At 47.3% G+C, this 14,555-nt stretch overlaps 2 protein-coding genes across 2 annotated transcripts; both read left to right on the top strand.

Annotated features, from left to right (window-relative positions):
* The first annotated feature begins 97 nt into the window (after positions 1–97).
* Positions 98–5,458, top strand: kifc1 (kinesin family member C1). The gene is made up of 17 exons (XM_076149895.1): positions 98–157; positions 1,019–1,108; positions 1,295–1,394; positions 1,505–1,561; positions 1,670–1,741; positions 1,971–2,175; positions 2,292–2,457; positions 2,759–2,926; positions 3,024–3,137; positions 3,236–3,322; positions 3,445–3,642; positions 3,916–4,080; positions 4,199–4,337; positions 4,459–4,598; positions 4,766–4,839; positions 5,019–5,094; positions 5,183–5,458. Exons 2-17 carry the CDS (start codon positions 1,022–1,024, stop codon positions 5,225–5,227), a joined length of 1,893 nt encoding a protein of 630 aa, XP_076006010.1. The 5' UTR covers positions 98–157; positions 1,019–1,021; the 3' UTR covers positions 5,228–5,458.
* A 676-nt stretch (positions 5,459–6,134) lies between these two features.
* Positions 6,135–14,213, top strand: zbtb22b (zinc finger and BTB domain containing 22b). Its single transcript, XM_076150038.1, has 5 exons — positions 6,135–6,286; positions 7,695–7,922; positions 8,431–9,231; positions 9,352–9,630; positions 9,733–14,213. Exons 2-5 carry the CDS (start codon positions 7,695–7,697, stop codon positions 10,783–10,785), a joined length of 2,361 nt encoding a protein of 786 aa, XP_076006153.1. The 5' UTR covers positions 6,135–6,286; the 3' UTR covers positions 10,786–14,213.
* Positions 14,214–14,555: the final 342 nt, after the last annotated feature.

Here is a 14,555-nt window from a genome sequence, read left to right as displayed (position 1 = left end):
ACATCAAGCGAGCAGAGACACGGGGCGGGGCCTGTAATGGCTCAGCCAATCACGGCGCTGTGTCCCGAAGCGCTCACCAAAACAGTTAAATTTGAAATTCAAACCGACGCACGAAGCGGACCAGAGGGAGCAGCAGGACATCTCTTTCATTGACCAGGTACATATCTTTACACTAATCGATTTGTCCTACTCATGAAAAGTAATCAGAGAAACGCTGCTGCGAAACGTCATCTTTTGATATGACTAACGTGTAATATAAATTAATGTGATATCAACTACAACGTTAACTGCCCATGCTAACGTTAGCCTGGCTTAACGCCGCGGTGTGAGTAAGCTACCGGGCTAATTAGCTTCGTTGTTTACACGGTGATCGAGTTCATATCTTGCTGCTAAGCTAAATCCGCCAAAACATTTCTGTTATCTCAGTCTGAGCTAACTTATTTAACATATAAACGATTGAGCCACCCCTGGTAGGTGGGCAGGGCATGGGCCAGAGTCGAAGCCATTATAGTTTGATCAAGCTGGTATATTTAACTCCATGATCGGAGGATCACATGATACACTTTAGTTCAGATGCATATATGCCAGAATAATACAGAGCCACAGATTGGTCAGACTTGTCACAGTAAAGATGTGTGTTTAATAAAATGGAGGTCCATAAGTAGCGTGTTTATTATCGTGATTGTGTTTCTCTCAATGCCCTTATGTTATTGGAACAAGAGCAATATTGTTTTGGTTTGTTGTCAAGTGTGCATTTTTTTTAAACAGTCGACTAATGGATAAATAATTTCAGCAAGTTTACTCAAATTGCTTTCCACAGTCCAATATCTCATGTAGTGTCAAAGTCTTTACAGACACTAGCAGCACAGCTCAAGCTCCTAAATACACTTTGCTGAATGCTGGAATAACTGTTTGCTTTGGCCATCGATTATCATTTTGAAAGACACTTTAGTGGAAAACTGTGGCTGTTTCTTTGGCATTGGGTTTCACTCCTATCCTAACCTTTTACCCTCCACAGAGCATGTCACGTTTACCAGTTATGACAAGCAAGAGGGTCCTTACGAGCAGCAGCAGCAGCTCCGAGAACATTCAGGACCAGCCTGCTCAGGTTTAGAGTTGGACTATAACACTCACAAACATTTCCCATTTAAATATTAATTTGATAGACTTTTATTTGTTGTATAAAAGCGTGATAAATGTGGCTATGACAAGAGTGGTGCTGTTTCACGTAACCCTGTAATGACCCATTGTGTGAAGTGTTATCTGATCATTTTGTTGTTTGCTGTTTGAGTAGAAGAGGCTTCGTAAAGATGCTGAGCCTGTCAAACCACAGGCGGCCGCTACGATCATCAGCACCAGGAGGCCTCCTGTTGCAGCAACAAGACCAACCATTTGTAAGCAATTAACACGTACCAAAGTTTGAATTCTTCTTGTTTTAATGCTTAGTCATGTGCAGGTACTTCAGCATCTTACTGTTTCCTCCTCCTCTTCGTCCCTCACCCAGCTAAGGGTCCAGGACGAGTCAGAGGAGCTGCCACTGTGGCTGCAGGTCCCTCCAGAGGTATGAGGAGCTGCCTGCTGGTGGACAGTGACGGAGAACATGTATGTTTATTGAAGGATTATATTTTTGTTGCTGCGCTGAACCGGATTCTTGGTTTTCCCTCCTTAGGTGTCCAGAAACAGCCTGTCGCTTCAACTGCACCGAAGAAATCAGCCGTTTCCACCGCTGGCACAAAAACAGGTGAGCGACCCTTTCTGCTTGTGGCTTTCTCAACTAAATGTGACTGTGTGTGTTTAGCCACTGGTCCTTGGCTGCTCTGGAGGCTGGTGTCATGAGGGGAACTCAAGGTCATCAACTGCAGAAGCGCTGTGGAATTAGCAGATTTGTGTGGATTCTTTTGAGTGTGAAAGGGCCAGAGGAGCCCGGGAATGGAACCGTCGCACCTTCTTGATATTGAGGTTCTCCGCAGGTGCGGGCGGGGCCGCAGCCAGCCGACGGCCTCCATGGGACCTAAAGGGAAAGGTGAGCGACATGGAGGAGAAGATCCAGAACTACCAGACCAAGGTCAAATCAGTCCACCAGGAGAACGAGGTGCTCAAAGGCTCTGTGGCCCAGGGCCGGATGAAAACCACTGAGATGGAGAGAGAGCTGCAGAGGCAAAGGAGCCAGATCAGGTGGGCGGGGCTGTGGGCTGTATGGATACTTGGAAACACATGCATATAGTTTCAATGTTTGCTGTCATTGTGTGTATTTATTTGGGTGATTTTCTAACAACTTTTTCTTACGTTAGCGAGTACGAGGAGGAGCTGCAGGCTCTGTCCGGCGTCCGGGACGAGCTGGAGAGAGTGGTCAGTGACAAGAGCACTCTTCAGACGGAGCTCTCCAACTTGGAAGAGCAGCACAAGGTCATGGTGACTCTCCGAGACAGCCAGGAGACGGAGCTGCAAACTCTCAAGGTATGAAAGCAACAGCCCAGTAGAAAGGAGAGCGTCCGTAACTGTTACCAGGGTTACTATGGAAAAGTTGTGTCATTTAGAAATGACGTTTTCCAGGCCTGGGAAAGTTCTTTTAATATAGTTTCTTATTCTGATGAACAAAGAACTCATTTCAGTTGTTAGTGATTTATAAATCCATAGGTTATAACTGGGTGGGAATGAAGAGCCTGTAGATGCTTGTCACCATAGTAACATGGTCTCAGGTGCTCCTTGCATGGGTGATGACTTAGAGTGGTTTTATTTTATTCCCTTTCCAAACCAGATGAAGCTCTCAGTTCAGGATTCGACTCTGGCTCGTGTGCAGGCGACCCTCAGAGACACAGAGGAGGAGCTCCGGTGTCTCAAAGAGACTGCGGCCCAGCAGAGGGAGGAGCTCCACGCCGGCGAGATGGAGCGCAGGCGGCTCCACAACACCATCCAGGAGCTCAAGGTTAGTGACCTGTGCTTGGTTCAGAGACCTGACAGTGGATTTGAGTGTACCTCATCTCACGAGCAGAGTTTGTGTTCCTCACCGTGTTCTCGTGTAGGGAAACATCAGAGTCTTTTGTCGAGTGCGTCCACTGGTTGGCGGAGGCCTCAGCAAGCACATCCAGCTACCGGTCGGTGACAACAGCACCGTGACTCTGGCCAAAACGGAGGAGGTGAGACGCTTTCCTGCATGTGGGGTCTTGGCACGTGCTGTATTTGGTTTCGAAATTATGAACCAAAACTAAACGTGTCTTGTCCGTCTGCCTCTCAGTCTCACACAGGCCGAACTGGAGACACGCAGAAGAATTACAACTTCAACTTTGACCGCGTGTTTGGCCCACAAGCTCCCCAACAGGAGGTAAACCATGCACAGTCAGTTTGTTATCAGAAGTAAACATTCTGCCAATATAGATATTTAGGAAATAACATTTTGTTATGATGGCGAGCAGGAATGACTCCATATTTCCACTTTGCTGTCAGGTATTCGAGGAGATCTCCCTGTTGGTGCAGTCGGCTCTGGACGGCTACAACGTCTGCTGTTTCGCTTACGGCCAGACGGGAAGCGGTAAAACGTACACCATGGAGGGCGAAGACTTTGACGAGACCAGAGGCGTCATCCCCAGGGCCGTGCAGCAAATCTTTAGAGCGGCCGACAAGCTGGAGACACAAGGCTGGGCGGTGAGTAGAAGACTGAGTCACATCGCTACATATTCAGGAGTTTCATTGTTCTGACGTTAATCTGCAGAAGACGCACTCACATCTCAACCTTGCATAACGACACAGAAAGCACAGAGACTGAAGCTTTACATGGTTTACAGTCATCTGATGCTTCACAGAGAAACACACATTTCACTCATGGACATGTTAAACTGTGATTTCTGCTTTGTGATGCTCGACTGTTTTAGTTGCATGTCAGATTAACATGTAACATTTTTCTTTCTCTTATTTCAGTTCACCTTCACGGCGAGCTTTGTTGAAATTTACAACGAGACCTTGCGGGACCTGCTGTACACCGGCAAGGCCAACAAGAGGCCGGAGCACGAAATCCGCAAGGCCGCCAACAACGATGTGTCCGTCACCAACCTCACCTACCAGAAAGTGTCCAGTGAGGATCAGGTAGGACGGCTTTATTCAGACTTATTCACTTGTTAACTATCATCATTTTATGTCACCCAAACACGCCTGATGATGCTGGTTTACCTCACGATCCTTTTCTCTCTGAACTTTCCGCCAGGTCCACGGCTTGATCGCCTTGGCCAATCAGAATCGCTCCACGGCCCAGACCAATCAGAACGACCGCTCCTCTCGTTCCCACTCAGTCTTCCAGCTGGACATCGAGGGAGTGAATGCAGGGAGAGACATCAAATGCAAGTGTGAGTACAAGCCCGTTCACTAAATGCAACGTTATCTATTCGTGAACTCTGTGTCCACATGACTGAGCATTAAGATTAATTAGGAGGATAAATGTCTTTGTCTCGCCATTGGGGTGCGCAGCGACTCTGTGCCTGGTGGATCTGGCAGGAAGTGAGCGGATGATGAAGAGTCAGTGTCAGGGTGAGCGCTTCAAAGAGATGACGGCCATCAACGGCTCCCTGTCCCACCTCGGCATCGTCATCGCCGCGCTGGCCAACAAGGTGGGTCACCAGGAGGCTGCCAGCATGTTCTAAAAGCCTGAGAAGGACCGGCTGCCTCTCTGGATTATGTGCTTTCTTGAGATTCTAATTGTGTAAAATCACATCATTTGAAACAGCACACAATTTGTTGTTGATCCTTCACTAACCCAGTGGCTCTTGTGTTGCAGGAGAGCTACATTCCCTACAGGAACTCCAAGCTGACTTACCTTCTGCAGGGCTGCTTGGGAGGAAACAGCAAAACGTGAGTAGAACAGATTTGCAGACGAAAACCATCAACTGCTATGTCTGTGTTTGATCCTCCCCAGTAATTTAATCTTTTGTGGAAAGAGACTTTGAGTTTATCTTTAATCTTTCTTTCTCTCTTTTTTTCTGTTGACCAACATCATAAACCAAATCTGTCTTTTTGTCTGTCTCGTCCAGTCTGATGTTTGTGAACATCGCCCCGGAGTCGGACAGCTTTGGGGAGACCCTCAACTCTTTGAGGTTTGCCAGCAAGGTCAGTGTTCTGCGTCAAAATACTTTGTTTGGTGACGCAACAGCTGGTTAGGAAGCGTCCGTAATGTTGTGCTTCTGTTCTCCTGCAGGTGAACGACTGCGTCATAGGGACGGCCACTGCCAACAGGAAGTAGAATCAAGTCCCTGCTTTGCCACCAATAAAACAAAAAAGAAAAATACTTACCTGTTTTTGCCTTTATGGTAAAAGTTTTGAGCGTGTTTGTTTAAGCATTCTTGTTTTTTTATCAATCCTTTCTGTTTAAATGAAATGGATCTGTATATATGAACGCTTCTCAGATTTCTTGTCGCTTTTTTCTGTCTTGAGTGATGACGTAATTCTCTGGTTGGGACATTTAATCACATCACATTTTTTCAAAAAGGACCCACATTGATCTGTTCTTTTTAAATATGTCTAGTTTAGTAACATGTACCTGATATAATGGTTGCAAATAAATGCATTTAATCTGACATCTGCCTTTTTCTTTAATCAGTCGTTTGATGCTGCGACTTACTTTAAGCGGAGTATCTACTTGTATTTTTCTTGCTTGTATTTTGTAAATGTATCTGATTAATACATTTCAAGAACACTCATGCTGCAATACAGATGTTTGCATAATGTGTCCCCTGTTAAGGATTATATCAAAGAGCAAAGTGAGTAATGTGTCAAAACTCCAGAAGACAAAGCTGCAGGAGATCAAAAATGGATCACAAGTCAAGTTTGTCTTCTGTTATCAACTGTAAACTTAAAGGCTTCTATAAATATTATCGTTAAGCATTTTGTTTTTAGTTACTTTTTGTCTGCTATTGCTACGTTTTACTGTTTTCTACGTCTTATCCCCCTGCAATCCAGAAATAATAAATTATACATGTGTCGTATATGTGATCCGTTGTTAATAGTATTATTACTACTGCTATTCCTATGATTAATTGTAATATAACATTTTCTTTCAAAACGATGACGATGGTTGTTTTTATTTATTTATTTTTTGTCGGCTGAAGTCTGGCTGCTGTGTCTGGATTCGTCTTAAAGGGGCCGCGTTTGTGTCTGCGCCGAGCTGCGGAGCGACCAGCCGGGGATCGACCCCTCTCATCATGGCCCTCAAACTTCTCTTCCTGGGTACCGCGGCCGGACGGTCCGCCTTCAGCTCGGACACAAGCGGCACCTCTGACCGGCTCGGCGTCCATTAAACACGGTGAGTGTCAGAGCGTGAGGCGCCTCCGTCTCTGTCACCGGGGCGGCGGGCTAAGCTAACAGGCTAACGTCACATCTGTAACGGTTTGGGTGAGACGATGTGTCGGTGTGACAGCAGCACTCTGTCATCCGTCAGAAATCACGCAATCGCTTTGATCACGGTTCAATGTAAGATAATCGAGAATTAATAAGTGCTTCTCTCGTGCATCTTGTCCACTAAAGTGCGCTCATAGTTCAGCTGTTGATTTTCAGGACACAGCTTCATGTTTGCCATGTTGACAGCTGACAAGTTGACAATTACATATTATAATATATTAGATATAAATAATAGAGTGTATTTTACAAATGTTTTTCTTTGTGAGATTATATCAATGCGCAATATTGATCTGCTAGTTGCTCAACAGGGTCGTTTTCGCGTAAAAGTAAGTAGATGTGTGAGCCATCAGTGTTTGGTGTCCTACTATCATTGTTACTCCAAACTGACCGGAAACACTGTTCAGGGGTCCAGCATGTGCATGAGGTGCTTTTCATTTCATTTTTATTCTTTATTTGCGGTAACAAATTATAGTCGAGTGAATGATGTCACTGTTGTCAATGACACAATGAATGATGTCACCATAGACACGCAGTCTAGTTCAAGAACATCTTTGAGAACATCTGTAAAATGAAAAACAAGCCCCATTACGTTACAAAGTTGATCCATCGGTGTCATGCCGAACAAAAAGTGACCAATGCACAGAGCCAGAGATCAGCTGGAGCGAACCAATCAGGTAACATTGACCTTATGATTGATGATGTCTTCCTGTACAACATGAGGGAGGTGTGGGGGGGGATGTTACAGGGACAAGAGCCTGGCTTTCACAGTAGCCATTAACAAAGGTCAGAGGTCAAGAATTGAGCAAGCTGGGGTCTACCCTCCTCAGCCTGTGCTCGCTCACAGCCATGCAGGGGAGAGACAGCCGTGAAACTACAACAGCGATTAAATGGATCCAACCACAAGTTTAATGTAAAACAAACTTTACCGCAGCAGGTTTGGCTCTCACAAATGTGTGTTTTTGTGTTTACACTGCACAACACGGCTACGATTTCTTCAGGAGAAACACGCTGCGTCTCGGATCCTCTGACGTCTTCATGAGTCCACAGTGGGCAGCTGTAGGATCACTGTAATTATCCCTGTACGCCACAGGCACACCACCATTACCATTAAACTACTAAATTTTTACAATTTAGTAATCACATGTGGCCAAGTTGCAATTTTGCAGCCTTACCAACAATCATTATTTAAAGTTACAGATACTGGGATGTATGAGACCGCAAAAGCTTTCTAAAACGTCTTCATGTTGCTCATATTCTCCTCAAAGTTCTTGTTCGCAGAGTTGTAAATCCTCACAGAGAATGTGTGTGTTCAGATGCAGTCCCTGTCCATGGACGTGGGCTGCAGCAGTTCGGCCTCCTGCGACCCCTCTGGCTCGGTGGTGCAGGTCTGCTTCCCGAGCGCTCAGACGTCCGTGCTGGACAGCCTGAACCGGCAGAGAGAGGAGGGCAGACTCTGTGACCTTTCCATCCATGTCCAGGGACAAGTGTTCAAAGCCCACCGCTGCGTCCTGGCGGCCTCGTCTCCGTACTTCCATGACCAGGTGTGTGTTACGCTGCGACATACACACGTGACCTTTACATACCAAAACAACTGGGATTGTCTTTTTGGGGGGAAACTACATCTATCAGTCTGAATTCAAAGGTGAAATACTGGTGACAGATATGAATAGTAACTCAGAAAAAAAAGAATTGTGCACAAATGTACCTTTGCACAGATTTGAATTGTATCTGTATTTAATTATGCTTGCATGTCTGTGCTCACTGACCCTCATTCGTTAACCTGCTCTCATAATGTATCTTATTATTTTATCAGAGGTGTGTAGGAGGCACAGAATTATGAGACAGATTTACCAGACACTGCATACATTTACGGCATTACCCCTCCTCCTATTTTATCTTTTATTACTATCAACAAGCCCCGTCAAAAGTCCAAAACTAACAAGGCATTTCTGTTACTAATGATTAAAGTGACTTAAATGTAAGCGAGAGCAAATCCTTATGAATTGACTGATGCATTACTGTGATCTGTTTTTGTCTGCCCAACTCCAGGTACTATTGAAGAACATGTCCACTGTCTCCATCCCGGCCGTGATGGACCCGCTGGCATTCGAGAGCGTGTTGAGCTGCGCCTACACAGGTCAGCTCCGCATGCTGCGCGACGACATCGTCAACTACCTCACCGTGGGCAGCGTCTTGCAAATGTGGCACATTGTGGACAAATGCACCGAGCTGCTCAAGGAGGGTCGAGCCGCAGCCGGGGGAGGGGGCGGAGGCGGGGCAGGGGGCGGGGGCGGAGGTAGAGGAGGCGGTGGCGGTGGTGGAGGCGACGTGCAGGAGGGACCCAGAGGAGGAGGAGGAGGGTCTGCAAGCTCCGGGTGCAGCAGCAGCAACTGTGACGGCGGCGGTGCGGCCGGTGGCTCGGCAGGTGATGGAGGCGGCAGGAGCGGCGGCGGTCAGGCGCAGGTCGTGGGGTCCAACGAGTCCCAGCGTGAGTCCCAACCTCCCAGCCGCCCCTCGGTGAGCGAGAGCCAGTCTCCCAGCAGCACCAACTACTTCAGCCCCAGGGACGGGAGCAGCTTCGGGGGAGGCAGCGCGGCGACGGCTGGAGCCTCGGCGGACGGAGGGGGGGCCAACAACACGCCCAGCTACTGCACCCCGTCTGGAGGAGAGGAAGCCTTCCTTATCGAGGAAGAGGAGGAGGAAGTGGAGGAGGAGGAGGAGGAAGAGGAGGAGGTGTTGTACCATCAAAGGAAGAGAAGAAGAGGAGGGAGCGCGAGGAGGAAGAAAACATCCTCGGTGTCGGAGCAGGAAGTCGGGGTCAGCGACAGCTTTGGCGTGTCTTCATATCAGGTGAGTGCACTGGAACATCTGTACATATTCATGACAAAAGGTGATCATCTGTCTACGTAAATAACAGATAAATAAAGCAGTGGCACACACGTGTTCTTCATTGCCTGTGTCACTTGAAAGGATGGGGAGGACTCGGTGTTGCCCCTGCAGAAACGCCCCACCTACAGCCAGCCCAGCATCATGCCCCGGAAGCAGTGGGTGGTGGTGAAAACCGAACGCACCGAGGACGACGACCTCATCGTGGTCTCCGGGGAGGAGGGAGGAGAAGAGGAAGAGGAGGAGGACGAGAGAGAGCTGGAGATGGCGAGAGAGAGGGAAAGAGCCAACTTCAACATCTCCAACGTCAGGAGCCTTTCTGCAGAGCTGGGAGGCAGAGCTGAGACGGAGATGGAACCACAGGTCAGCAGAACCTCACAGATGCAGCTCCGGTCTTCAGATGAGTGAGCTAAATGTAATGTTTTTCTAATGTTTATTTTGTTATTATTCCCTCCTTGTACGCAGGCGGACTACTGCCAGTCTTCAGAAGACTACCTCAAGTTTGAAAGCAGTTTAATGGACCAAACTTTAGCCCAGCACCTTCATGACAGCGCGGCAGGCCAGAGCCACAGCGCTAACCGTGCCGTGTCAGCGCTGCTGGGCCAGGTTCAGTCCGCAGCCTCGGCCCGGGCCCAGCTCTTCCCCTTGGACATGCAGGGGAACCAGATCCTCCTCTACAGCCAAGCCTCTGGACTCCCCCTGGACGCTGCTCCACCCCCTCTGGGCATGGCAGGAGGCATGGTGGGAGGAGCCTCTTTCAAAGGTCCAAACCTGGAGCACGGAGCGGTCCACTTGTCTGTGCAGGCCGGTTTGGGAGTGGATGGAATGGATAGCGGGGCGATATGCGGTGGCGGCGGCACAGGAGGATCAGGGAAAGTCTTCATGTGCCACTGCGGCAAGACGTTCACCCATAAGAGCATGAGGGACCGACACATTAACATGCACCTGGACCTCAGGCCGTTTCACTGCCCCGTCTGCGCCAAGAAGTTCAAAATGAAGCATCACCTCACCGAGCACATGAAGACCCACACGGGCCTCAAACCGTACGACTGCCTCGGCTGCGGCAAGAAGTTCATGTGGCGCGACAGCTTCATGAGGCACCGCTCGCACTGCGAGAGGCGCAGCGGACTGGGAGAGGGAGGCGAAGGAGGGAGCAGCGGCGAGGGAGGGAGAAGAGGAGGAGAGGATGGGCCTGATTTGATTTCCTCCCCTCACCTCCTCCTCTCGCAGGGGGAGGGCGGTGTTCTGGGCGGAGGGAGGGGGGTTGTACCTGTTTCTTCTTCACACGTCTCTGCTGGTATTCTGCCGTCGCAGCACGTTGGCGTGTCGGCCTCCGGCAGCGGCAGCAACACTAACTCCACTCTGAGCAACAACATGGCTGCTGCAGGGGCGCTGCTCTCCCAGAGCGGCCACGGTCACGGTCAAGGATCAGGGATGTTCGCCGGTCTGGGCCTGGGTCGAAATGTGTGCGATCAAGACGTGTGTGAAGTTAGTGCCAATGATAGTAGCGTGACTTAAATCAGCACTACATGTGTCCAACGGGCTCCTGTGTATTGGGCAGCAGCGAGAAGTAGATGCTTGTGTTCTGTTTCCTCATAAATACTTTACTGCCAGCGGTCTGATCTCAGAGTGGATCTCCGAAGTGCATCCTGTCAGTGGTTAGGAGTGAAAGGGAGCCAGCACCCAGAGGCCCCCGTTGGACACATGTGGGTGTTTTACAGTAAAACCTGGACTTTGAGATTAAAAGTCAGACTAGTTGTTGTGCTGCAAGACTTTCAGAAAACTGCCTCAGAAAAGTGGCCTCAGTAAAAACAGACCTAGTCTCAGTGAGTAAGCTAATGTTTGGAGTATCAGAGATATTATCTTCTGTTCTTTTTTCTGTTTTGTGGAAGAATGTGAGAGGAAACCAAAAATGAAACCAACAGTTACCCTCTGTGACAACATTTAAGTATCAGTAGTTTAGAAATTGTTCTAAGTTGGTGTGATTCACTGCAGTAATATTGTACAGTGATCTGAGTATCACAGTCACCTGATTATAACACAAATCTGAGCGCCTCCGGTTTGGTTGAGCATTCCTACGGACACAATATGCTGCGTCCGCACTAGTGCCTCCTACTGGTAGGTCAGGGAGGGATAGCCTGAGCCTCCCTCTCAAGTGGTGGGTGGTGCCATCACACATCCCCGGGGTAGCTGGTCCCTGTCAGACTGGAGAGGAGAGCAGATTCCTCCTGAACTCAACAAACCACTTTTGGTTCAATTTCAAAGAATAGAAACATCACAGATTTTCAGATTTGTGTTTGTACTTCTGGTGACAGTGATGTTACATCTTTTCCTGCCTGAATGTTTCATTGTAACCAACTAACTGCCAGCACTGCCATGTTGTTGTAAGGTGATACTGTAGCCCTGTTTACATTCCACTCTGTTATCATCCAGGATGTACATACAGTACGGCCCAGGCTGCTCTGGTGCCGGATCACAATCGTACCATCGTCCTGGGCTCTTTTTCCACATCTGGATGGTAAAAATCTAGGAATCCATCTCACAACATGGCCTGTGTACCGTCAGCATATTTACTGCCTGTAACTGCAGAAACAAAAGAAGAAGAGGCTGTGATAATAACCCATAATACCCTCAAGGGCCACAGGAACAGTAACTCCTCACGTCGCTTACACGGTTCTGCTGCTGTTTACACGCTTCCACTTTCTTACTGTGCCATTCAGAGTTCTCGTGCTTTGGAAAGTATATTACTACTGTAAATATATAGAAGTATATGTTGTTTACTCATGACCTCTTGATCAAATAGATACTTTTAACGATATCTAAAGCGTTTGCTGCCGTCTGCTCTGCACTGGGCGACTAAATGAGGATGTTAGTGGAAAAGAAACTGAACTTGTATGTAAACAGTCCCATGTGTAAAAGTCTGTCCACATAATGACAAATAAGATTAAGGGGGGGGACGCCACAGATTTTCAGATTACTGGTCAGGTGTATAAAGGCTTTTGTGGATGTAGAGGGCGCTGTGCAAAGGGGTCAGGGGTCACTGTACCTCCTGAAGTACCCGCACCTCCACACACACAAACCAGCCTCTGTTGATCGCCTGCTGAGTAGAGCTTTGCATCGCCAAACTAAATTGGTGGCGTCAACCTTTAAAGGCAAGAAAGGGTCAAGTTACTGAAGAAGTGAGCGTGTCACTTTATGGACCATCACAGGAGCAGAGTAGCCTACAGACTGCTGCCATGTTTACACGCACAGCAGTGGTGTGATATTAGTATTACAAGTGTACATCTCTGTCAGATGCCACTAGAACTGACAACGTTTATGCGCTTAACTCTTTTACGACCAAGATGGCGAGGATCTGAGCAGGATCTTAATCAGTCTAAACCTCGCGTGGGTAGAAGAGGTGTTGGAGTACAATGAGTGTATACTGCATACACACATACTAACAATCAGAGGGTTCATGTACAGATCTAATGTATACAGACTTCCTGGTTTCTAATGAAGCAGTTTATCCTCAGTAATGTCTCACCAAGCCTCAGCCACACCCCCTGCTGCTGCTCAGCCATCAGCTGATTGAGATCACCTGATGGACTCACAAAGTCTGTAGGTCTTTGCATCTGAAGAGCCCAGATTTGTGTTTCTATACGTGTGGCTGTTTACCTGATTGGAGACCTCAACGCTCTGGGCGCTCTGGTCTCAAACCGGTATGTGGATCCTCACCTGAACGCTGTCGTGTTGTCGTCCTTATCTGCAGCCTGTAGTGCTAAACGTCTCTGTAGGGTTACAGGGATGTTTGGTGTTTACCTCGTCTGAATGAAAGAAGGAACTGATGATTGGATTTCACCCAGTTTTGGACCCAAATGAATGCAGAAAGAAATCAGCTGTTTGTTATAGTCTATTGACATCACAACACTTGGTATGAAGAATCTCCACATTTAATCTTCTTTGTAAGACTGTTCTCTGCTTAAATGTCCACTGGTGTGTGTGTGTGTGTGTGTGTGTGTGTGTGTGTGTGTGTGTGTGTGTGTGTGTGTGTGTGTGTGTGTGTGTGTGTGAGGTGCTTTGTTGCTATTAAAGCGCCAGTAGTAGTTCTTCAGTATGGTTCTGTAGCCCTTGTCCATCAGTTTGGCTTTCAGTTTGATTCAGTGAAGGAAGAAGTTGTCATATTTGTTTGGAGTGTGTGTGTGTGTGTGTGTGCGTGCACGTTGTGTACGGCGGTCGGTCGACCATTCTTCCTGAAATGATTAATTATGTGACAGATGAGTTGACAAATTTGATCACAAGTTTATTAATTCTAGTGATCAAGTAAAAATACCAAACATGTTGATTCGATGAAATTTTTACAACCTGGCTATTTTAAGACAATTGTTTGATGTTTTTAATACAGTATTTAGCCCCACCATATATTAAAATGTAGCCAAATATTTCAATATAATGCTAATTAAGTTTGAGAAACATAATTAATCAAAGGAATGTGTTAGTGGCAGCAGGGGAGTGTTTCTATCAGCAGATGGAGGATCGACTGATTTACCTTCTGTGAAGGAGATATGGACACTTTATATGCAGGTGGAAGTTTGATGTTGTGGTTTTTGTTTGTGCGTGTGTGTGTGCATGCATTTGTGTGTCTCCTTCACCACATTAGAGGCATAAAGAAAGAGTTTAGACAGAAGGGGAGGTTTAAGAAAAGGGACCCCGTCTGACTAAATTATGTGCACAGCTGTTTGATACGAATCGGCCACAAGGGGGCGTTTGAACAGAAGGAGGTTCCTGTTTTCTGTGGGGATTCGGTCAGAAATGTGTGACCAAAACCACCAATGTCTTACTGAGTTTGTAAAATCTGAAAGAATACTGTTTACTTTGTGTTCTCATCAGCCTTTCAGAAGAGACTCCATGTTCTGTAGTGACACGATTACGTTGAACCTCTTCAATCAGACTTCTTCGATTAGTAAAAGCCCCCATGTTTACATCCAAGGGGACATATTGTGCTTGTTATGATTTCCCCTTATGATTATGCTGTGGTATGTCAGGTGTTGTGATGTTTATAGAAATGCACCCAGGGAGACAAACACATTGGTCCTGAAAGCTTCCGTATGTTTGGTTCTTTGACCTCAACACGTAACACGTGTGACTTTATGTCTGACGGCATGTTCCCTGCTCAGGCCTGGACCCCAGAAACGGTTTGTTTTCACTCGGTATGCGCGGCGTGGCTGCAGCAGGTGAGCTTAGGTGTTAGTCGGTATGGGATTTGTTTGCACATTCAAAATTGAACCCTGGAACATGCCCCCCTTTTA

The sequence above is a fragment of the Genypterus blacodes genome, unplaced genomic scaffold (genome assembly GCF_046128005.1).
Source record: "Genypterus blacodes isolate CSIRO-AG114 ecotype Tasmania unplaced genomic scaffold, CSIRO-AGI_Gbla_v1 ptg000048l_1, whole genome shotgun sequence".
In the NCBI taxonomy this organism is placed as follows: Eukaryota; Metazoa; Chordata; class Actinopteri; order Ophidiiformes; family Ophidiidae; genus Genypterus; species Genypterus blacodes.
This window is presented reverse-complemented; position numbering and strand designations above follow the sequence as displayed.

Bases quoted from the DNA above. Each gene is read 5' to 3' on its own strand.
- zbtb22b (XM_076150038.1), top strand. From the start codon at position 7,695: ATGCAGTCCCTGTCCATGGACGTGGGCTGCAGCAGTTCGGCCTCCTGC. The intron at 9,232-9,351 runs GTGAGTGCACTG...GTCACTTGAAAG, and splicing joins TTGGCGTGTCTTCATATCAG to GATGGGGAGGACTCGGTGTT. The intron at 9,631-9,732 runs GTCAGCAGAACC...CCTTGTACGCAG, and splicing joins AGACGGAGATGGAACCACAG to GCGGACTACTGCCAGTCTTC.
- kifc1 (XM_076149895.1), top strand. From the start codon at position 1,022: ATGTCACGTTTACCAGTTATGACAAGCAAGAGGGTCCTTACGAGCAGC. The intron at 2,927-3,023 runs GTTAGTGACCTG...GTTCTCGTGTAG, and splicing joins ACACCATCCAGGAGCTCAAG to GGAAACATCAGAGTCTTTTG. The intron at 3,138-3,235 runs GTGAGACGCTTT...TCTGCCTCTCAG, and splicing joins CTCTGGCCAAAACGGAGGAG to TCTCACACAGGCCGAACTGG.